The 23,785-nt window shown below is 41.6% G+C and overlaps 1 protein-coding gene and 1 long non-coding RNA gene across 3 annotated transcripts in view; one reads left to right on the plus strand and one right to left on the minus strand.

The window, feature by feature from the left end:
• Positions 1-11,746, plus strand: part of kcnb1 (potassium voltage-gated channel, Shab-related subfamily, member 1) — a 34,292-nt gene extending 22,546 nt beyond the window's left edge. Inside the window, exon 2 of the mRNA XM_046029586.1 lies at positions 9,815-11,746. Coding sequence (XP_045885542.1) covers positions 9,815-11,734 — 1,920 coding nt within the window. The 3' untranslated portion in view covers positions 11,735-11,746. The remainder of the gene's footprint in view (positions 1-9,814) is intronic.
• Positions 940-3,799, minus strand: LOC123957001. Of its 2 annotated transcripts, none has more exons than XR_006821692.1 (4): positions 3,672-3,799; positions 2,513-2,575; positions 2,281-2,411; positions 940-2,163 (listed from the first exon to the last, which is right to left on the minus strand). It is a non-coding gene; the product is annotated as an uncharacterized LOC123957001 (long non-coding RNA). The 2 variants fall into 2 exon arrangements; XR_006821691.1 differs by having other exon boundaries at positions 2,281-2,414; positions 2,513-2,555; positions 3,672-3,774.
• Positions 11,747-23,785: the final 12,039 nt, after the last annotated feature.

Here is a 23,785-nt window from a genome sequence, read left to right on the forward strand (position 1 = left end):
TACTGCAAGACTGCGTGAACTGCATCATACATTTATTATTAGACTACATAGAAGAAATATCTGTAAACAATGTGATAGACTTTCCTTTTTATATATCTAGTATCTTCTATATCAGATACATAAGTCAATGTGTGTCTGTTCATCTTTGCTAAGGACAGGCTAGTTTGTGCAGTGGGGATAATATGATATTTTATTTTTAGATACAATGGACAGCAGAAACCGTCTAAGCTTTTTCCACACATTCCCTTACCTCTATGACTGCTCTATGATATTTCCTCAATCTAGAAATGCCTCTACACAACACTGACTAAGCTGTATTTCATCTCCTTCCAGTCCTTACAAATGCTGCGTACTCCAAGTTGAAACTCCTAATGAAAACAGCCTCCTTTGGTGTGCCAGACCAGACCCTATACTGTTTCTATTTATACAGCCACCATGGACTAGCAAGAGTTTAAATATAGATGCTGAGTCTGGATTCTCTTCTTCATCTGAAATGCATGAATAATTGAGAGGGAGAGGAGATGAGGTGGGATTCATTCAGGAGATGGATGGTCCAGGCATAGATTTCCTACCTACATTAGTAGTTTACTGAATAGGGGTTGTGGTGCACTTTGTGCATGCAAGCACTGCATGAGTTTGGGAAAGTTTGAATAGGGCCCCAAAAATGGCTTCTTTCAGACTTTGCTATGACCTCAAAGTATGTAGTGTTTTAGGGGGCTAAATAAAGATATAAGAAAATAAATAAACGCTAATACCATATACAATATTGCAGGTATTATTGAATGTTGAGGATCATTTAAATTATCACATCTAAATGTCCATTGCAACAGAATAAGCAGAATATTGCAAATATTCTGAAGCAAAGTCAAAGGGCCTGTAATGTAACTTAATTAAATTTCATATAATTCACTGGTCTGAAAGAAACATAATTCTATTATACTAATGTGACTTTCAATGTATATGGTACAAGGTTGTTTATTTGTCATTATACAGTACAGGGCTGCATTTTTTTCCAATACATGTGCAGATTATTTAAGCAAATGACTCTTAACCATCATGTAATATTTATAGAGACCAATCCTTCTGGAGTAGCTGCCAATTAAAAAGGACACATAGAAGGAGGTCAGAAGTGCAGTAGCCTTAACGTTAGGGAAGCAAGGTCATGATCATAAGTCACCAGTATACATCTAACAGGCCTGTGCATTTGTGAAGAAAGCTGAACTGGCTGTAGCTACCTTGAAGAGCCACAAGATACAGCTTATTCATTTGGCAAGATGTGGGAGGTTAAGATAAACGGTGCCTCTGCTCTTCAAAGTTACAAGCAGAAGTGATGTAGGGTGGGGAGACTACAGCTGAGCCATTGCGAATGTGTGTGTGTGTGTGTGTGTGTGTGTGTAAGCTATCATGCTGGGGCAAATGTGGAAGACACAGTCTCCTCCCGTCTCCATGGAAACCCCATCTCATTCACAGTCAGAGAGGCAGAGCCTTTCTACATTCAGAATCCGGGGTGTGAATTATTCCACATTATTTAACGCTCATATTATTGCTCTTACACTATCGGCCTCATCTTGATGAAGATGAAGATCAATACTGTGGTTGTGTGATGCCTGTTAGTCCAATCAAATCAAATAGCAGCAAAAGTGTGCCATACAATTCACACATCTACGCCTGAAGATGGTGTCTGGTAGTTCTGAAGGCTGAACGGAGCTTAGTGATTGAGCACTTTTAAGAACACAGCATTAAAAACCATGAAAAATGTACAGTACCACAGACCCACATTAACCAACTGGACTCATGACGTATGTAAAGAAGGCAGCACAGCCTGAAATGCAAATAGCAATCTGACACAAATGAGAGAAACACCCAGAGATAGAACAGAGACTACAGCAGTACAGATGGTTCAAAGCTGGGTGAGCTTTGAATAAGGTACAAATCAGGAATAGAAGGAAGGAGCGAAGGAGCGAAGGAGGAAGGGAGGAAGGGAGGGAGGGAGAGAAGGAGACTCTGTCAGACTTGCTTTTCACAAGCAGGTCCACGTAGCCACCTCCTGTCGAGCTTCAAGGGGGTTGTCATGGTGACAGTGGCTGGCAGTTGAGGCACGGAAAGTGTTGCATGGTATTCCTGTGGCCTCTGACGTGGCTCAGGGGATGATGGGAAAGCCAGCTAGCAAAGAGGATTTTAGTGATCAAGCGAGACCTGGATTTAGTCACCTTAAAAATAAAAACACATTAACCAAAACTCCCTCTGTACAAGTGTTGAGTGGAAGGTTAAGAGTATTACCTTTCATTATTAGGTAGGTTTTATGTGTCTCCCTCGGTGAGTGCTGGTGGAGTTAAGAGACAATGGTGTAGGGACTCAGGAACAGGAGCCTCCACTGCTAAAGCACAGCAGTGTGTCTGTTGCTCCTGTTGCTGCTAATGAGAAAGGTGCCAGCTGGAGCATTTGGGAGTCTCAGAATTATAGGACTGTTACTTGAGAGGCCACCAAACTTAATACAATGTGAGACACTAACCTGAACTGCCGATGAACCAGAGATGGCTGAACCAAACGAACAACTGAATCATGAGGAATGACTCTTTCAACATAAAACAGGAAATAACTTAAAAAACATACATCAGCAAGATCACAACTGCCTAAAATGACAGAAACCTTCTTTGGGACACATTTATTCGACGTGCACTTTGATTTTTTTGTTTGCTCAAAAGGATTCAGAGGTTCTACAAATTATACTTCAGCCTGTATGTTTAAGTTTTTATTAGCTGTTGCCTCTGTGACCACTAATTTCTTTCATTTCAGTGCTCACGTTCACATCAGTGATTTAAAGGTCTGATTCATAATATTGCTAATTTTTTTCACAGTCTATGTAAAAAAAAAAAGTGCAGAGTTCAAGGTTCCACCATTGTTGGATGAGTGCAGGGAATACAGATGAATGGACCCGACCCTGACAAAACCAATGTAGCATGAAGAAAATTAATCATAGCTGCTGGTACACAACCAACATAAAACCAGGCCATCAAATCTCTACAAGAGCTGGTGGAAGAGCAAATTGCTTCTCTGGAGAGCAGAAATATTTCTGGTATGCGTATAATGTATGAGCCAGTAGTCTCTAGACTGTCATGTCTGAAGGCTTATTCCTTCTTCCATATATGAAATTATTTCTATCCCATATGTAACTCAGAGGAGACGGTCACAGGGCTACATACATGCATGTAATTGCCACAGGGACCAGGGGACAATATGGTCACTCCCGGGGACTTTCTGGTTGCAAAAACTCAACATGACGTCACTATGACTACGTCAGTTTTCGAGCCGCACAACTCATTCTGGAGTCTGGCAGAATTATGGCTTCGTCAGACGTCGTTTGCCATGCAGTGTACAAGGGATAGCAAGGAGCGATTAACTGCTCCTGAAAGGCTGTCTGACGGTCGGATGAATTTCTGACATTTAATTTCAATCTGAAATTTTGATCGGCCGTCGTCAGGCTGTGGCACAGTTAAAGCAGAAACACGAGTGGATTCCCCACGATCAGTGCCGTTTTTTCTCACAGCGCCTACGTAAAGTGGTAAACGACTCCTGAAAGTGCCATGGCAACACGCTCTCTATCAGGTTAACAATCTGCACAGTAAAACGTAGCTAGTTTACCTCCAATTCTCTCTGCAAAATTAACATACCATGCTGTCCACATCTTCCCAGCCCCCCGGTATATCGATATACAACAGCGCCTGTTTTTTTTAGATGTTTTAGCACACAGCAGATCAAGGCAACACATTTCTGCTCTGTTAGCATTATTGCTAACAAACAAACTTCTACTTCCCTTGGAGCATTCAAATAAATCTTTATTGAACAGTCAGAACGGTCCGCAGGGGCTGACAGGCTGTTTTATACACATAGAGTGTGAGCACTCAGGTCGTGGCTGACCATCTGACCGTACAGTGTGAGAACCTACATCGTGAGCTTTGGCTTATCACAGACAGTTACTCGGACAGTGTGAGGTGGAATAAAACAACAAGATTTCTAAAGTTGTGCATTTTGTGCCCAGCTTTTAAGTCAACAAATCCCCCAGACTCTCAAACCAGTGCGACATTAACTAAATAAAAATGTAATGTTGCATGATTAATAATAATATCTGTAACCTGTAAACAAAAGCTCATTCATCTTTTCATAAAGAACGACAGTCGGAGTAAACCTCTGGTAGGTCATAGCTAAAGCAAGAAGCAAGCTAATGTTAAATGGCCAGTGTTGAGCTAAACATGTTCACTAACCTCAGATTACAAAATTTTTTGCGTTCTTTGTTTGGGTCTTTTTGTATGAAGTTTTAAAGCCAAAGTTTATGATGAATGGCACAGCAGCTGCTGGTGTTTATTGTCCTCTCTCACGTGTACACATGCGCAGCAGGTACGTGTTACATAGGCAGGTTATAGTTACAGCAGGGAGGGGAATAACAGCAAGCTCACCAGACGTTTCCAAAAAATAAACATTGTTCACGAGTCCCACACCTCAAGTCAGAGTCAAGTCTGAAGTCTTTTGAGGACGAGTCTCAAGTCAAGTCTGGTCACTGTGTGTGCGACATAAGTGCAACTTGAGTCTGAGTCTCAAACTCGAGTCCCCGTCTCTGGTTCACACCAGAAATGAACCTCTCCAGAGTTCACTTGACAGCAGTCCGAGACCACCTCTTCCAGGTGGACCAGGGAATGGTTATTTGGCCCGCACCAGAGTTCGACCCACCCAAACGAACCACACCCAGGGGGTAAACGCTCCAGGGTTTGAGTCAACCGGAGTAAACAAGGTTTGTGTGAATCCACCCTTAGGAGGAGGCTGGCTAGAAGGAGCACATAGGCCTATGGCTCCGGCTAAATTTACATCTGTCCACTACAAATGCACTATCCACAACCTGGAGGAGTAACTAGTATAAATTAGTGTATTATTATAATGTGATGGGAACATTAGCCTACATAAAATGTATAATGTTCATTGTTAGTATTATATTTTATATTAATTATATGTTACTATATTCATTATAATTTCAAACAATAGTATAATAATAATTTGAGTTGAACAATACAGCAAATTTATTTTGTGGCTTGTTTTCATTCATTAAATCCTTGTGTTATCTACATTGTAGTTAGTCTCTAATTGGTACTAAGTACTAACTTATTAATCATGGTCACTCATGCGTAAGAATGAGTTCAACACAAGTTTGCTGTAGCACATACATCCCGGCTGTGATTGGTTGGTTCACAAAAAGTGACGCTGACGATCGCGTCTGCTTTATGAAAAGTTTTTGGGGGCGTCATTCACACCAATTGTGTCCCGGATATTGTTTCAAACAGCCTAATGAGGGTTGGTGTCACCTTGTCCTGTAGAAGATGGGGGTCTGTGCGAGCTTTGTTGTCTGCTGAGTCACACAACGATGTGCCATGAGAGACCCAGTGTGATCTGGCTTTGCTTAGAGTCACAGTGGGATTTTCTGTCAATCTGCTGTCTCTCTCTCTCTCTCTCTCTCTCTCTCTCTCTCTCTCTCTCTCTCTCTCCCTCCATCGCTTGCACACACATGTTGCCTTTTCTTGTCCTCTAGATATAAATATCCCCCTGCCTTCATCTGTTCTTCCCTTTAGTAGGCCACCAAGGAGCATTTGCTGGGAGTGTCTATTAAATCTAGTTGCAATAAGGATTCATCATACCGAACTTGCATGACATAAAGGACACCATCTAAGGTGTGGCCATAATTAACGCCTTTTTTGTTGTGTGTGCCCCTGGGTCCACTGAGAGTCTATAAATAGTCTGTAATTGTGTTGATGTCATTGAAATCGTGTCTGGAACTCCATTCAATCTTTTCCTAGACATGTGTTTGTTTGCGGTCTATGTGCGAGAGGTTTATCTCAAATTCACAGTGCAATAGTTTGATGCAATTAGTGCCCTATGACACTAAACAACCCAGGACAGAAAGAGATAAAGACAAGCAATGCAGTGTAAGAGAGTGTTCAGTGTGTAGAGGCGGGGTCAATAGGGACATGGGCCAGTGGGAAATGTGCAGGGTTTCCTAGCGGAACTTGACCTCATAACCATAATGTTACACTGCAGCAGCAGTGTGCCTTCATTACCAACCTTTTTATAGCTTCTCAATCCTATTACCTCTGCCCTTTTTTTGTACTGCTTTCCGTAGCTACTATCTCCCAAGCTTGTGTTAGCAGCATGTCTGCATTCCTTTTCTGACTCATTTCAGGTCTGTTGTGTCTGGTACCCAAGAGGTTGTTTTTTAACAAAGAAAGGTATAACCTCACATGAGAAATACACCCTTACACCCAAATACACTCTTATTTTCTTTGTACAAATATTTTTCTCTTTAATAACATCATCATTATCTATTCCTTGACAGCGCTGCACCCTGCATATCACCCCACTTCTGGGCTGCATTCATCAGCTCCACCTTCACTCTTCGGCCCCAGCTCCTCTCTGCTCTTGAAGTGTTTGATTCAAATATATTTTCTCCAGGGTAGGAGGAGAAAAGCACAGGGGGAAGAAAATAAACAGATAGGGTCATTATTCATGTCTGCCGTGACGCTATGGCAACAGTGTCCTCCTGCCGTGATTGGTCGTAGATAAGGTTGCCTCTTTAGCCATTGCTTTTACTCTGGGGAGTGGACAAATTATTAGGCCGTTGTCAAGGCCTGCACTGTCAGTCACCTCCTAACAACTGTCGCTATTGCCCTATTTCTGCTGCCGTGCTTTAATTTCCTCTGGACAATATATAGGGAAACCCTGCATCATGTACTCTACACTGGCCTTTAGTCAGTCTGTTTACACAAGTGACTGTGTGTTTAACTAGTAGATCCAGTTCATGGATTAGGTTTTGTTTATGCTTAACAAGAGTAGGGAAGAGGACATTTTATTTTGCACTGTTTTATGATTCAAATTGAATAACACTGAAATAATTAATTTCATAAACATTATATTATACTATACTATATTAAATGTTGCATGGGTGTATCATGAATATGTTGTATACCTCCACTGCATTGTGTTCTCAGCTGCACTAATTTTTAGTGAGAAAAATGTAACTATTCTCTGATTTATTTCATCATATAACTTCCTGACCTCATTCATGTGGGCTATTGCCAAAACAGGCTCTGCGTTCCAGCTACAACCTCCCACTCAACCTCTAAGTTGTGCTGCTTGGTTCTGTGTCAGGATTTCTTTTAGTAATTCAGGGTTAATATAACAACTGAAGACTATGGTTCACTTTAGCTCCACTAAAGGAGCAGATGCTCTCCTGTCACGTTACCCTACCTGAGCTCATTGCTCCATAGTCAGCTTCCCACAAAGGTGCATTCCACGTGGATTATGGTGGCACAGTTACATAAAACTTTGAGTTTAACTTTAACTTTGTCTAGTCAGTAATCAAAATATGTAATGGTGTGTTGTGTAATACATGTGCAGAAGCATTAAAATGATTGTAAACCAGAATGTCAGAGCATATGTCAGTTTATGATATTGCTGGATTATGCTCTTTATAAAACTATTATCAATGGGATGCACAGGGTAGCCAATGCCTGCCATTGGTATTTTTAAGAGTAATGAAAAAAACTTTTAAAAATAAAACTGCCTAAATTCTGAAACTAGAATTTGCATATTTTTATAAACAGCAAAAACTGAAGCTCAACAAATCTCCCTTTGTCCACACAACCCAGGTTATTTACCCAAATTGTGTTATAGACACTTTAATCTAATTGAAAAAAAGAGATACTTTACTTACTTGTTCCTATTGCACAGACCTCTCTTTTAGCAGTTTTCATAGGCTGTTTATTTGGTAGTTCTAAAGACTAGTTCAAATCAAAACTGTTCCAGTAAGAGGTCTTAACAGGCCTGTGTATTATGCGGAGTGACATTTCAGCAAAGACACAACATTTTTCAGTAGCACAGTTAAAATTTTGTTCACCTTCCTTGGGGTGTCAAGCGTAATCTCAGTGGCTAGTATGTCAAAACATGGGTAAATAAAAAGTATTTGCATGTTTATATACCTCTAAGTGAAGAGAAAATGTAACTTTATGTAATTTTGGTAAACTGGCCTTTAGTCTGTTTTCTGAATTTAGGGTTTGAAATAAAAGGCTCTACTTTATTTGTTTCCAACAGTAGTGCTATCATGTCTTGATCACACAACACACCCTAGAAACCTAAAAAAATAAAATCATCACCCTATAAAAATATAATCATTCTGATTAATTATCTTTTAGCTGTACATGTGGTTGAAGGAATATTACAGACTGGATAGCAGTGTAACGATTCTTCTGGTATTTCTCACTGTGGTATATGGGAGTAGTCACTTATTCAGGTTAAACAAGCTCTAGGTACAAGAATAATATACAGTACTTAAAAGCAAATGCAGTGATTTTTTGTTTACACTATGAACGCTGGTTGAGAGGGGAGCTGTCATATGGTACTAAAAGAGGTGTCTAGCATCATGTACTTGCTTGTTAGCATGATTGGCAGGGTGTGAGTGTGGGACTGTGTGTGTGTGTGTCAGGGTGCTGTTTTCTGACAGACTTCCCAGTTCTCTGTATTGTGTAATGTGAATCAGGCATGATTTAGTGCAGTGGATTCTGGGGACATTCTGCTCCTATGTGACGATTGCATGTTCAGTTTTCAGTGACATGGTGGTGTCACAGCAGGGGGTGCAAGTGACAAGCAGTGATAGGGCTCTCCCCTCTAAATATAGAGAGACCACTAGAGGGTGAAATCTATGTGAAATATCATGAGGATAATTTTTTGTAACCCTAGGTCTATGATCACAGAAACCTTGCTATTTCATCTAGTTCTAGTTCACCTTGTCAATGATTTGGTGTCTACTGTGTAGAGTCAGCAGTGTATGTGAAAATAGTAGGCTTGTCTGATGCAAGTTTCAGTGCACATTTAAGGACTCTTTCTATGATCATAGAAGTGCGGTTACAATTCATAACCTGTTTTCAGTTATCATCATGCTAGCGGGCAGCATAACCATGGATGGAATATATCAACAGCTATTAGATGAATTGCCAGTGAATTTAGTACAGACATCGGTGGTTGTCAAAAGATGAATCCTTAAATCCAAAAATGTCTCAACAACCAGTTGATAGATTGCCATGAAATTTGGCGTACACATTCATGTACCCCTCAACATAAATTGAATAACTTTTGGTGATCTCCTGATTTTTCATATAACGCCACCATCAGGTCAAAATTTCACCTTCAGTGCTTTGGTTTATGACTAAATATCTGCAAAACCAAGGGCATTCCAATCAGCATCAACTGTGCTCTGTGTTTTTTGATAATTAGCAAATGTTAGCATGCTAAAACACTAAACTGTGATTGTGAACATGATAAACATTATACCTACTTAACATCAGCATGTAAGCATTGTTTTTGTGAGTATAAGCATGCTGACATTAAATGTGCATATATAAGTACAGTCTCACAAAAGCCACTAAGCATGGCTGAAGACTCTTTTATTTCTCAAATGAATAGAGTCAATAGAGTTATCAATAGAGTTTTTCCTTATATATTAAATATCTGACATTTGGAGACATTAGAGAAGAATTTCAACAAGCCACATGTACTGTATTCTGTGATACTTTTGTTTTTGTGTATTGGATGCTAAACATTATTTTCCACTCAAGCAAACTCACTGTGGATAAGTGAGTCATGAATAAATAAGTGGTCCAAGTCAATCCAACCCATTACCTGTATGCTCAAGTGCATATCTGATATGTGATTTTAACTGTATGTAATTCCCTGATCCTGCAATCCTTACTCATATTTCTTTCATAAATGTGTCTTTCAGATCCTGGCCATCATCTCCATCCTCTTCATCGTGCTATCCACCATTGCCTTGTCTCTGAACACCCTTCCAGAGCTGCAGGACACAGATGAGTTTGGTCAATCCTCAGACAACCCACAACTGGCCCACGTGGAAGCTGTATGTATTGCCTGGTTTACCATGGAGTACTTGCTTCGCTTCCTCTCCTCCCCCAGCAAGTGGAAGTTTTTTAAGGGTCCCCTTAATGTCATTGACCTGTTGGCCATCTTGCCCTACTACGTCACCATCTTCCTGACAGAATCCAACAAGAGTGTGCTGCAATTTCAGAACGTCCGCCGCGTGGTACAGATTTTTCGGATCATGCGAATCCTGCGTATTCTGAAGCTGGCTCGCCACTCCACGGGCCTTCAGTCTCTGGGTTTCACTCTTAGGAGGAGTTACAATGAGCTGGGCCTGCTAATCCTTTTCCTGGCCATGGGCATCATGATCTTCTCAAGTCTGGTGTTCTTCGCTGAGAAGGATGAGGAGGATACAAAGTTTAAAAGCATTCCAGCTTCTTTCTGGTGGGCGACTATTACAATGACCACAGTAGGCTATGGAGATATCTACCCAAAAACTCTACTGGGGAAGATAGTGGGGGGTTTATGCTGCATAGCTGGAGTACTGGTGATTGCCCTACCTATTCCCATTATTGTAAATAACTTCTCTGAATTCTACAAGGAACAGAAGAGGCAGGAAAAAGCACTTAAACGAAGGGAGGCCTTAGAAAGGGCAAAGCGAAATGGTAGCATTGTCTCAATGAACTTGAAAGAGGCGTTTGCTCGTAGTGCAGAACTAATGGATGTGGTGGTAGAGAAGAGTGAGAGGCCTCATGACAACCACCTCTCTCCAAGCCGTTGGAAGTGGACCCCAAAGAGGGCTGCATCAGAGACAAGCTCAAACCGTTCCTTTAATGCTCAGGAGTTAGGCTCTCCCAACAAGGCCCGAGACACCAGTCCCCAGAGGCTAAATGTTCAGAAGCTGGAGGAGATGTACAATCAGATGGCCAAGACACAATCCCAGCCAAACCTCAACGCTAAAGACAGGGGCTCCAGAGTTGGCAAGCAGAGGGATGAGATAGAACTGGGGGCCATCCAAGATCATGGGCCACCAGTGCTAGGAACCAGAGAAGGAGTAGGGGACATGAAAAGCTTGTCCAGCATTGACAGCTACATCAGTTGTGCTACAGATTTCCAGGAGAACCCACGCTTCCCCCATAGTCCAGCAATGGAGCTTGGCCTTCAGGAAAGCAACCGGTTCTCCCACAGTCCAGCTATAGCATTGTCTCAGCATGGCAGTGCAAAAACAGGCCAGCAAGCTACTGGGGAGCATGAGCCCATGGTGCCCCCCGTGTCTGTCGCAAATCCCTCATACTCACAGAATGCACGGAAATTCTTCTTTTCTGGCAACTCCTCAAAAACCCTCATTCCCAAAGGAGGCTGTCGCAGCGAAGGGGAGTCGGGCCTGTCCCCACTCTCAGACAGTTCAGTCCTGTCAGACCACTCTCTGTTAAGCCCTGAAGTTTCTATCTACACCACTGCCAGCAGCAGAACCCCACCGAAGTCCCCAGATAGCACTGCCCCAACTGTCTTCACCTTCCATGACTCCTCCATCAGCAAATACATTGACGCCGATACAGATGATGATGAGCACCTCCGCGACATCTCTGATGCCAGTCCCTCTGAGCGTCTTTTGGCTGGTTCAAGCCCAAAACGCAGCATGAACATCAATTACCAGAAAGGCACCAACCATTTAGAAGCAGCCCAAAAATTGCTAGGCCAGAACTGTCTGTTCCCCATTGAAGGGATTTGTGGTGTAGCCCATGAGAATCACGTAGGTCCTGAGCTGGCACGTAGACCAAAGTTTGAGAGGGGGCGTCAAAATACTTTAGATAAAAGCCTCTGAGGTACAAGTGCAGCTGAGATAAACAGGAAGCTAGGGCCGGAGTGTTTGTGATGGAGACACTGGATGGACTAAAAACACTCTATAAGCCAGAGACAAAGGAAGAGGGAGAGACAAAGAGTCTCACTGAAACATTTCACAAATTAGCTGAGTGTGCCAATGGGCTATAAGCTCAGGATGAACATGTGTGGTGAATACTCTGGGAGAAAAACACTTCTAAATTGGAGAATGTCACTGCCCCTCCTTCAACTCATTCCTATTAGCGGTATTACACACCCACAAAAGAAAAGATCACTCCCAGGAAGCCAACTGGTTTGTTCAGAGATCCCTGTGGAAGCAGAGTCATCAGAGAAATTTAAATGTGGCTATAACTGGTGTAACACAACCAGTGATGGTTTTAGCAGCAGGGAGGAAAATTCCTGCTGCCCAGTATCCCATTTCTGAGTCCCAGTTCATTTTGTAGTCTTGAAGATACAGGAGAAGACTTAGAAGCCTATAAGCTACGTACTTGTGCCCTCCATTCCCAAAACTGGCCTTAGTCATTTACATTTGTAGGGGTGTGCATGTCTGCATATAAGTGTGTGTGTGCATGTGTGTGAGTGAGTGTGAATGTTGATGGGCGATCTAATGGTAATTCATGTATACACACTCTTGAGATTGTCTTACCTGATTTATTTTTATATAGATAAGAGAAAGTTCCTTATAGAAATATGTGATTTGCTAGTCTGCTGTGTCATAATCATATGTGAAGAGTAATCCCGTATAAGGTTCAATGTCTTGGCACAGAGGCTACAGTTAACAGAGACTCCAGCCCAACAGCCATTGTGAAGAGCTCTCTTTCTTGAACAGTATTTTGCTATCCCCTATGTTATCATGTCATGGATGTTTCTTTCAACTCTTGACAAATGAATATTGTATTAGCACCTCAGTATCGGTTTTAAAGGATGGTAGTGGTAGTGGACCAAGAACTTTCATATGGGCTAACATAACACAAGATCCAGAAATAATAAGCTTGATTGCTACATAAAGCACATATTTATGAAGCGTGCATGCGTCCAACCGGTCAACATACAAAAACATGAGATGCTTTAAAAATCAAACATATGAAAATCCTCTAATATAGTTTTTATGTTTACAGCATATGATTACTGACATTAAGTTTATATTTTAGTAACAGATGTTCAGCATGCATTGGCCTTCCTTTGTCCAACATGAAAGTAGCCAAAGAGCTCACACTGATCAGATAATGGAATATGCGTGTATTTGATACTGAAGGCAGGGGAGTTTTTCTTCTCTACTTTAAAATAAAGTTTAACAGCACTGAATATACACAGCAAAGTTAACTTTATTCTATGTCAGGTGTAAATGCCCAACCTGATGAAACCATGCATGAGCACACGTACCCACTAAAGATACGTACAGGTATGGATCACAATCTTCAGGATACACATTACATTTAGTTTCCATGGTGACAGCAGCTATCCTCAAAGGCGGGCAGCAGCTGAGCAATGGTTTGTTAATTGGGGCGGGAAGGTCTGGTTGCATGTAACGTATGTTCAACACATATACAAGAACACACACAGGCATGTAACCATAGTGACATGTATGCACAGTAGTCACATGTTAGCAGAGCCACTCTTCACTGTGCATATTTATGAGTACCGTGTAAAAGCAATTATGATGTAAGGATCTTGTACATTGTTATGTTTATGTCTAAAATATCTGTAGCATCCCATAAATACTACAATTCCCCACAATGCATTCTCTATTATCTGTTTAGATACCGTATTGCCTCATAGCAGAGAGACACAGTCCTACATAAGACAAGTGTCACTTGCCACTGTTAAAAACAACATATTATAAGAATGAACAATGCTCCATCTCCTGAGAGAAGCATCATAGAAATCTCTCTCCTCTCTCCATGATAATCCCAAGCTTAAGAATGTGAATGAATATGATCCATATAGTTCATGCTAACATGAGCAGAGTTAGTTTACAGTGAACTTACTTATTCTTCCTCAGCCCCTTGAAATCTAATTGAACACTTTAAAGAGCAGGTATATTTTATGTCATCACAACTTTCTCCAATGTTAATGAGATGAGTGAAGAAGAACCTCACTGCCAAATAAATTCCCAAAGAATACTGACCAAACTGTAAAAGCTTCCTGGCACAAATATATAAGTAAAATATGCTAATAAAAGAGTTCATACATTATACATGTAGGTGTTGAGTAAAATTTGATTCAGAAGTCAACAGATGGTGATCGACATCCTTTTTTTAGTGTTGTGGTTAAGAGTATAATCACAAACCCTGATTTCATTTCCTTTTTTTAATCACAGAGTTGAACCATTTCATAGTGCTCTCCCATAGTGAGAGGAGCTGAGGTGTGAAAGGAATAGCAATGAGACAGAGGGAACCATGTTGCGCGTGTGTGTGTGTATGACTGCTGTAGAGTCAGGGCATTAGAGCTGTGTGGTTGCCGCTTAATGGAAAAGAATGAACTGTTTCTGATATGAATGTATGCTTGTCGGGGAATCCTGCTTTTCCTTTTTCTCCATATTCTATCTGCAGTTCTGACTCTTAACATGCAGCAGTAAGACCGATTGTAACGCCAAGAAATCTCTAATCATATGAGAAATTAAGATTATTTTAGCACACATTTAATCCTTTAAGTGCAGCTTCATTTACATCCTATTCATGAAGAGAGGGATGGGAGGAGCAATTTATGAATCTCATTTAGCATACTTCAAGTAATTAGGCAAGGATGGATGGTTTGAGCTGGTGAGAAAATGTATTTTATGCAGCATCATAGTGTCAGCTCCTAAATGCACTATGTCTCACTACATAACGATGTTTTGTATTCAAGTTAAATTTCTAAAAACTGCCCTTTGTTGCAGATAAACTCAAGTATTTGCTAAAAGTATATTATATTATATTAAAATAAGAAAATGTCTTATGGCATAACCACTGACTGCTATAATAGTTAACATTTTCCAGAAGCCTCTGTTGAATTCAGATTGAATCATTCAAGTCTCCACCAAAAACTTGCTGTAAATGGCTACTTGTGCAATGCATATCACACTTTTAGGTGCAAGTGGCAGAGGTTAAATTTTACAATAGAAACATGGTAAAAATGCAAGGTTGGACCATTACATTACATTTTGTCTCAACAACAGAAACATTTGGTTGATATACCACCAGTTGGATGTCAGTTCCTGGTTAACATTTTGTTGCATATGTATCTTTATCTTATGAAAAGTATGGCAACGATTTCAACATCTTTTACCCTCTTACACCTATTTACCTTATTTACACCTATAGTCCATGGAGATTTTAGATCAGTCTGAGGTGACCTTTGAGTGCGTTACATAATAAAAAAAATGGATAATTAAGTTTCACTTTTCAACACTAAGATAAAGGGCATTCAGACCACTCAAGCTGTCATGAAGCATCATGCGAGCTTCTGCGAGCATCATTAGGTTTTCTATATTACGGTAGTCAGGGACCACTTTTCACTGAAACAACGATGACAATCAATATTCGATGAATAGGCAGCAAGCTCTATTGTAGAAAACTGACATTTATTATAGGCAAAAATTACAACCATGTACATTACACACAAATCCTGACACAAGTATTGATACTATATACTATATAAAGCTTTTAGACAACATAGTGCAAAGAAACAACCATTATGTTGTGATATGATACCTAGACTGTGATACTGTGACATTAGACCAACGTAGAAACAAAAAAACATTAATTTAATTTTACAAGTCATCCTTGTTTTTATTTTATTCAGGTACTCCCCTCCATTTTCCAAGGGAGCCATTGAAAATAATGAAATCTAATAGAAAAAAAGAGAAGCTTTTAATTTCAATTAGATTAATGTGGAGAAATTCTGATGTGAATCAAATGACTAAACCATCACGCTTTAAGAAGAAAACACAAGTGACTTGTGTTATTTCTCATTTATTGAGACCAATTAAAATGAAGAGCACAAGTTTTCAAGCATTTCCATAACAAGACTCCCAACTGTACAGTAAATGCATTTAGTTGAAACCTGAAACATCAATTTGGATGTCGCACTAGCTGCTAAATTTATCTGTAAAGAGGTTCAGGTTTTTTTCATTGTTTGTTAGAACCCCAGAGGACCCTTTTCAAGAACATTTGGCCCAGTGAGAAACACTGCTTTAGCAAGTAGCCCAATTCCACATGGTCTGAATCTAACACTGTATAACGGGGTTGGGGTTGATTCAGGATGCCTTCCTGGTGTAAAACACACATCACACATGACAGTATAAAATAAACCAGTATTAGAGCATGAGACAAATTAAAACCTAGTACAAATTAAAAACATAAACTATATTTTTTCTACGTTTTAAGCTCAGTGGAATTGACCCCAACCTTGCCTAAGCCATCAGTCTTTGTAAAGTACACTGTTTCCAGGGAATTGAAAAAAGATATTTGAACGACCTTAGCCAGCTCTTATACAATGTTGTTTGTAGGTCCCGAGGCTGTCTGTTTTGTAAAAAAAAAAAACAACACATTTTTACCTGTTGACTTTCTATGCTGTTGTTTCTGTATAAATGTTCTATTGTTCAGTGCATGTTGTAACTTTGGCGTTGTGACTGGTTGTGATTCACACAGAGCCAGTACTTGTCACGTTAAAAAAAGTGTCTCAATGTCCCAAGATATTTCTATTTCTTAAGAAAAGCTACATTTCCCTTGGATGACTCAAAATGAATGAAATAAATCAGATCACTTTACATTTTGATTAGGAATTTCTGACTTTCATTTTACTGATAATTAGCCGTTTTTGATGCAAACCAAAAAAGGAATGTGTAGTAAGAACAGTAAATGTATTATATTCTGACTAAGAAATTAGAATTTTCATAGGCACACATTCAGCCATATTAATAAAATGTTTACTCTGGAGACGATTACATTTGGTCCTTATAACTTTAAAGGTGCAAGCGTTGACCAGCACTCTTTAACAGAACAGGTTTGGCAACCAGTGTTTGTAATTATTTTGGTCAGTTTGTAATTATACCGGCAGATTGTTCTTTATACATGTGTCTGGGTAAACACGTACAGGAGTTAGGCTAACAGAAGGAAGGAGGAGGAGGTTAGATGAAGAGGAAGCTGTGGGCTGTTGGGCATGAGCAGGCCTCTAGCCTCCCCACACGCCTCCACACACCCCTGCATCGAGGGTTTCCCACCGCCTGCCACTGGAGAGACTGTCTTCTGCAGGAAGGAAGGAGGGAGAATCGAGTTAGTGGTCACAAGATTTCTCTATAAATCCAAGTGATAAACAATGTCACCATCTAGTGGTAGTGCTCACTGTTACCAATCTAATCTAAGAGAGAGATCAGTGGTCTGGGATGATAAAACGAACAAACACAAACCCTGGAAATGTGACCCAGGCCGCTCTATCACTACTCTATCCATCATTGACCCCCTCAAACCACAGACAGAAGAAACTGAATGTTCGAACAGTGTTATACATGCTAGATATTTGCAGATAACACGACCAGGAAATTCTGTCTATGCAGTTGTGTGTATTAGCTGCACATAAGTACATATATCTGCAAATATATTATTACCATTTTATGGTAAAGGGGCTATGGTTATCCTAATTCTAATTTTTTAATTAAGTATATACTTAAAGGAAAAGTCTGTATATACATAATTTGCTTTCTTGTCAGGAGTGTGTACACTAAATATGCAGCCGATTAGCTTAGCGTAACACAAAGAGTGGAAACATGAAAACCACTAGCCTGGCTCTGTCCAAAAGTAGTTAAATCCACTTACCAGCTAACCTGCTTGTGGCTCCAGCTTCATATTTACAGTACAGGCATGTGAGTAGTATTAAGCTTCAAACATCTAACTGCAAAGAAAGCGTGTATCTCCCAACATGTCAAACTATTCCTTTAAACTGGAGTAGCCTACACCTTGGCAGATAAGAATTAACGCAACCACGTCATTAGTCCCTTCAGCCCTTTGTCAGCTTAATTCTTCCGTGTCATACAGTAAATCCCTGCTGCAATAAAGTTTAGGTGCTGTTCCATGAACAAAAAGGGAATTTTCTGGTCCAGGGGAGCAAGTTAACAACAGTGTAGGATTCAGGAGACGGTAATATCCAGAATATATCATGATTACATTTCCTGTGCATAGTGCACCAAAGAAACAAATATGTTGTAGACGCCCTAGTAAACAAACAATATTCAAAGCATTTTAATTAATCTGTGATATTTTGTAACAAAGTTTCCTCTGTAAATATAAATACCTATTATTAATCATGAAAGACAAGTGGTGGGTAATCCCTTCCTAATTTACTCATGTGTTATACTGTTTATAGCTGGTAATTGCTGGTACAGAATACTTGACTCTGCAATTGGGTGAGATGGAAAGGTCACCTCTATTAGTTTTGTGAACTTGCGTTCAACACCGTTCTTGACATATGAGCAAAATTCACTTCAAGGTAATTTCATGGCTGAATAAACCCCTGGCTTGGCTTTAAAATACAAATACCATATCCATACCATATCTCTTATGGTCAACACAAGCTTAACTCTGTGCGTTTATTCTAAATTCGTAGAAGAAAAAAGAAAAAAGTGTCGAAACTTTTTCTTGCTGTTATTATGGTGACAAAAAGGCAAGAAGTGAGTTGTGATGTGACTGTGTTTTGATACAAGAAACATTCAAATAAGCTTACAAACACTGTTCTCCATTCTTACCTGTCCTCGACCTTTTCCTCTCCATCTCCGGCACAGTGTGTCTGTCCAGCGTTGAGAGCAGGCGGCTGGCACTCGACACACACACGGCGTCCCTCCCTCAGGTACTGCATCCACTGGGTGTGTAGGCCTGAGCTCTGCTGGCATCCTTCTGTCAGAGAGGTCAACCGAAACTGGATACAATACCTATTTTACAGACACACACACACATACACACACACACACACACACACACACACTCACACACGTAACTCTAAATACCTATTGACGATTCATGAGAACATATCGCAGGCAAAAAGAGTGTAATTTCACATTTTTCTGGACTCTCTGAACGTGTTACCCTATGATGTTGCTGCTGTCAGGAATGTCTCTTTTCCTTCTGGCGTTGCCATAGCCACCCATGGTAATAAGTGCTGGGACTGCAGACGGAGCATCCAAGATAGGTAGAAGAACATTACATGTGACCATATGTTGCAATACTGGGCCTCATGCATTTAAAAGGAGCATGAGCTGAGAAAATGAAGAAGGATTCTTTGGTGTGTCATTTCCAAATTAAGGAGACAAGAAAAACAAATACAGGGAGAATTTGCACTCTTAAGACAACATCTGGTTTGATATATTTTCCAAGGTAACTTCAGAATTTCTGCTCTTCTTATTGAGTACTTCATTGCCACTGCAGCATAGACAAGGAGTAGCTATTATGACCCATTTTAAGTTTATGATTAAAGATTGCACATGTAAGATAATCACAACTTCTACTCACAAAGTCTAAATTGTTTAAACATATATAAAACACCAACAAGGTAAAAAGTAATTAAAAAGAAACCCTTATTGTGCATGTAACTCTCTGTTTCATTGAATATCTTCCCAGAAAATACCAGTAAAGTGCCTCATTGTGTTACATTTAATTACTGATCTGTAATGATCTGTCCTCTGATCAGTTCATCAGTAATGGGTATAACATGTCTTTTACAGGTCAGTTAACAATTAAGAGGTGCTTTTGTGACCTTGCTCTTATGTCTAAGAAATTCCTGTCTGTCTCAGTTGTTAACTTCAGATGTAACCTGGTCTAATCAAACATTAGAATAACCCTGTTTAGCTAAGTGACCCTTTAAGTCAGTCATATTTTTCATTTAATAACTCCCAGCAACACAAATTCTGCCAGTATACACATACTATATGACACAATGGGTGAGCTATCTTCAGGTAAATACTATTACTGCATCAAGTCATTCCTCAGACTCTTATTTTTAAAGAATGTCAGAGAATAATGAGATGATCACGTGGATGTGTGGAAGGATTCAGGTATAGATTTTACTCGCCAAGTGAGTTGTGACAGTGTCCTTGCTGAGACCAGTACTCTGCACAGCCGGCGTGCTCCTCCAGATGGGGACAGGGTTTGCCTGCATTTAGTGGCTCCTGCAGGATCCTCCTTCTTCGCCTGCGGACGGTGGCCCGGCAGGGCTCAGCGCAGCCGGACCACGCCGTCCACTCACTCACCGCACAGGACACCGCTGAGAGGGGAAAAGACAGAGCATATCACATATGCCACATTAATTCCAGGAAATCAAATCATTTCAGTGACACTGCAGGTACAGGGAAACTGGGTGTTTGACACATACACACACATACACACACACACACACACACACACACACGTAGTAGCCTATCATGCTTTTCATGTGAGGGGTCAGACGGGCTTCACTGGGTGTGTTTGGTGGAAGTCGGTTGAGGTAGATAAAACACTGAAGTTATGTATCCTATTAATAGTCTCACTATAACAATGTGCAAGCCTTGGAGGATTATGCAGACTTCAAAGCATAAAAATATCTTTAACTACAAATGTAGTGTACGTAATGTAATTTTATTATTTCTACCGTATTTTAAGTTTTTTTTTTTTTTAATGAAGGCCCATAGCCTATCGTGTATTTTACTGACAAAGTCAGTCTTAAACAAACTTCACTAACATAATCACACTGTGGAGAATGTTTAATAGTCCATGGAATAGCACTAAACAAGTTCTTCAACACAAACCCACCTGGGCAGGCTGTCTCATAGTCGTGGCAGCAGTCCAGCGTGGACACGCAGGCTTGGTCGCAGTAGCAGAAGCCATGGGACCGGTCAGATCTCCATCCTTTGCTGATGCAGGACGGGTCCCGGCCAGTGCAACAAAGACCTGTTTCCCGACAGCCTGAATGACACAGACTGACGAGGAATAAAGACACTGCGAGACAAACCAAAGTGACAGAGCTGCTCCTCCAGATTGTCATCACGAGGAACCGCGTAGCTGTACACTTCAGCAAGCCCAGGAGTTTCAGTGGACTATGAAACAATTTAAACCACTTAGGCCTAATTCCTGTCTGACGTTACTCACCAGAGGAGTGTTTTAAAGTACTGTCATTTTAAAGCCATTAAATGAACTCCTATCATCTGTGGTCAGTTAACTCATCACATCAGGAGTTAAAGCACTGGTCGGTGGGTTGGAAGTATTCATGTGTCAACTCTGTTAAACTACTGTTATCTCTTAAAGGAACAGTTCACCACCATAGGTAAAGCAAAGTGCAAGACTGAACAGGAAACAGACGGCCCACACAACTGAACTTCATGTGACTAGGATCAATTAGGCAATTATGAGATCAAATCTATTAGACCAAATTAATATATAAACGTCATTTGATTCATTTGTAACCTCACCAAAATGATTGTGTCCAAGCATCATGAAAGACAATTGAAAAGACAGTCTCTACCTACTGAATTTTAATTTTTTTATATAGTTTGTCCTGCCTTACAAGATATTAAGTATTAGCCTTTACCTGCATTTTCTTTAAATACTCTGTGTAAGAATGTGAGTACTATGGGCAGAAAAGAAAAGTGATCTGAAAAGATAAAATCTGCACGCTTAATTGTTGAGGCTGAGTAGCAGAAACAGAAGAAAAGGTTACATTTCCTGTATAGGTCTTCAGTTTGATGTATAGAAAAAAATAAAGAAACTTGCAAAATCAAAGTCTAAAAGAAAAGTCTGGTTGCTTAAATTCTTTCACTGCCTCTCTCTCAATCTGTTTATGAAGCAGCCAGCTTCCCAGGCCCATGTGTGCCTCAACATGTGAAAAGACTGGATTAATGAAACCCCTATGGCCGAGGTTATTCATGCAAAAAGAACAACAGTGTGGACAGTGCGGGCCTCCACTCAAACTAAGATTCCCAGTAGCCTTCTGCTGTGTGTGTGTGTGTGTGTGTGTGTGTGTGTGTGTGTGTGTGTGTGTGTGTGTGTGTGTGTGTGTGTGTGTGTGTGTGTGTGTGTGTGTGTGGGAGAGAAGACAGGAACAGAGAGAGGGGGAGAAGGGTGGAGCTGAAAGATTCTGATTCTGTTCAAAATTCAAAGGAAACATAAAACCACAGACAAAAAACATTACCACAGCAGCTGTGGTTCTTTTTCCCCTATGTGTGGCCCTACCTTGTGGACTCCACGTGTATCTACAAAACTGTGTAGCTTGCAGAGATGTTGACCATGTCTATTTACTGCTCCAAAACAGACAGACACCACTCACACCCTCTCTTCTGTTCTTATCATATATTCCTTCTATCTTGTCAAATCTTTTATTGGGAAAACATTTTCATTTTCTTTTCAAAATAATGATAGTGTTATGATGTGTGGACAGAGTGGACCCAAACGCAACACTCGGGAAGAACAGGCTTTATTGAAGGGGAAAAGGGGTTGAGGAAGGTGAGGGAGAGGCGGACGCCGGGAAAATACGGGCACCTGAGGAGACTGAGACAAGGGAGCCGGGGGCACTGAAGACCGAGGAAGTAAGGAGGCATGGGGAGGAGCCGGGAGGACGCCGTGGAAGAGGTCCAAGGGGAGAGGGCAGGGTGGCGAGCCCAGCTGACCGAACGGAGGACGGAGGTGAGTGAACCTGGAGGGGGGACGGACAGACAGGGCCCCCTTCTCAATGGCCGCCTCCAGGCGGGCCTTCCAGTTGACCGGGAAGTGCTCAGCAGATGTCAGGGGGGAGTCGCACTATGATTCGGCTGGCGGGGGTCTAGGGTCCAAAACGAGACACAAGGGACTTAGAGAGGGGGACAGGGCTCGGAAAAATCAGGCGAACGGACAGAACAGAACCGAGGGAACAGGGCCAGACAGGGTGCCTGAGGGCAGAGCAGTGGGACCAGGGAGTTCAGGTGAAGGCAGGACCGAGGGGGAGCCAGAGAGTTCAGGCGGGCGGCCCAAAGGCGGGACAGAGAGGGAACAGGGAACCTCGGGCGGATGTCCCTGGGGCAGGGCAGAGACGGAACATGGGACCAGAGGTGGGCTTCCCAGGGGCAGGGCAGAGAGGGAACAGGGAACCTCGGGCGAACGGCCTGGAGGCAGGGGAGAGAGGGAACAAGGAACCTTGCGTAGATGTCCCATGGGCACGGCAGAGAGGGAACATGGGAGGTCAGGAGGTCGAGAGCCTGAGCTAAGGTCCACAGGGGGCCGAGCAGAGGGTCGACGGCGAGGACCGGAGGCCCCAGGAGGCTGTCCATGAGGCCAGCGGAGAAGACATAACCTCTCCGGAGGTCGGGCTAAGGGGCGACTGGGACGGGGGCAAGACCCCTCTGGAAGACGGGGAGTAGCGCTAAAGGCCGGCAGCGAGACAGCAGTAGGGGAAATCAGGGACAGGGCTGTTTGGCTGAGGGCCGGTGCCGAAGCCGGAGCAGGGGGAACCAGAGACGGGGTTGGAGGGTTGGGGACTGTGGACAGGGAACAAGGAGGTGGCGTGGTTTCTGGTAGTCTTGTGCTTTCTCGTCCCTCTCCTCTCTCCTCCTATCACTTCCTGCAGGTTTTCTGGCTCTGGAGCTGTGGAGTCTGGATCTGTGGCTGCGGGTCACCTGCTGCCCCTGTGTTCCTGCTCGACACCCTCTACTGGAACGACTATTGTTGCTAGTCTTATTGTTATTATTGTTATTATAATCATTAACATTACGATGGTTACCATTAACACTATTATAAATATCTGTACCATTTTTCATTTAGTCTATAGCAACATTACCTTCACTGTCTGTACCTCTGTGTGTATATTGTGTAGGCTGCCTCCCTCCCCTCTCTCTCTCTTTACATCTCTCTCTCTCTCTCTCTCTCTCTCTCTCTCACCCCAACCGGTCAAGGCAGATGGCCGCCCACCCTGAGCCATGGTTCTGCTCGAGGTTTCTGCCTCTTAAAAGGAAGTTTTTCCTTGCCTCTGTCGCCTAGTGCTTGCTCTTGGTGGGAACTGTTGGGCTTCTGTAAATAACATCACAGAGTACGGTCTAGACCTGCTCTTTTATGAAAAGCGCTGT

Source organism: Micropterus dolomieu, linkage group LG18, assembly GCF_021292245.1.
Source record: "Micropterus dolomieu isolate WLL.071019.BEF.003 ecotype Adirondacks linkage group LG18, ASM2129224v1, whole genome shotgun sequence".
Lineage (NCBI taxonomy): Eukaryota > Metazoa > Chordata > Actinopteri > Centrarchiformes > Centrarchidae > Micropterus > Micropterus dolomieu.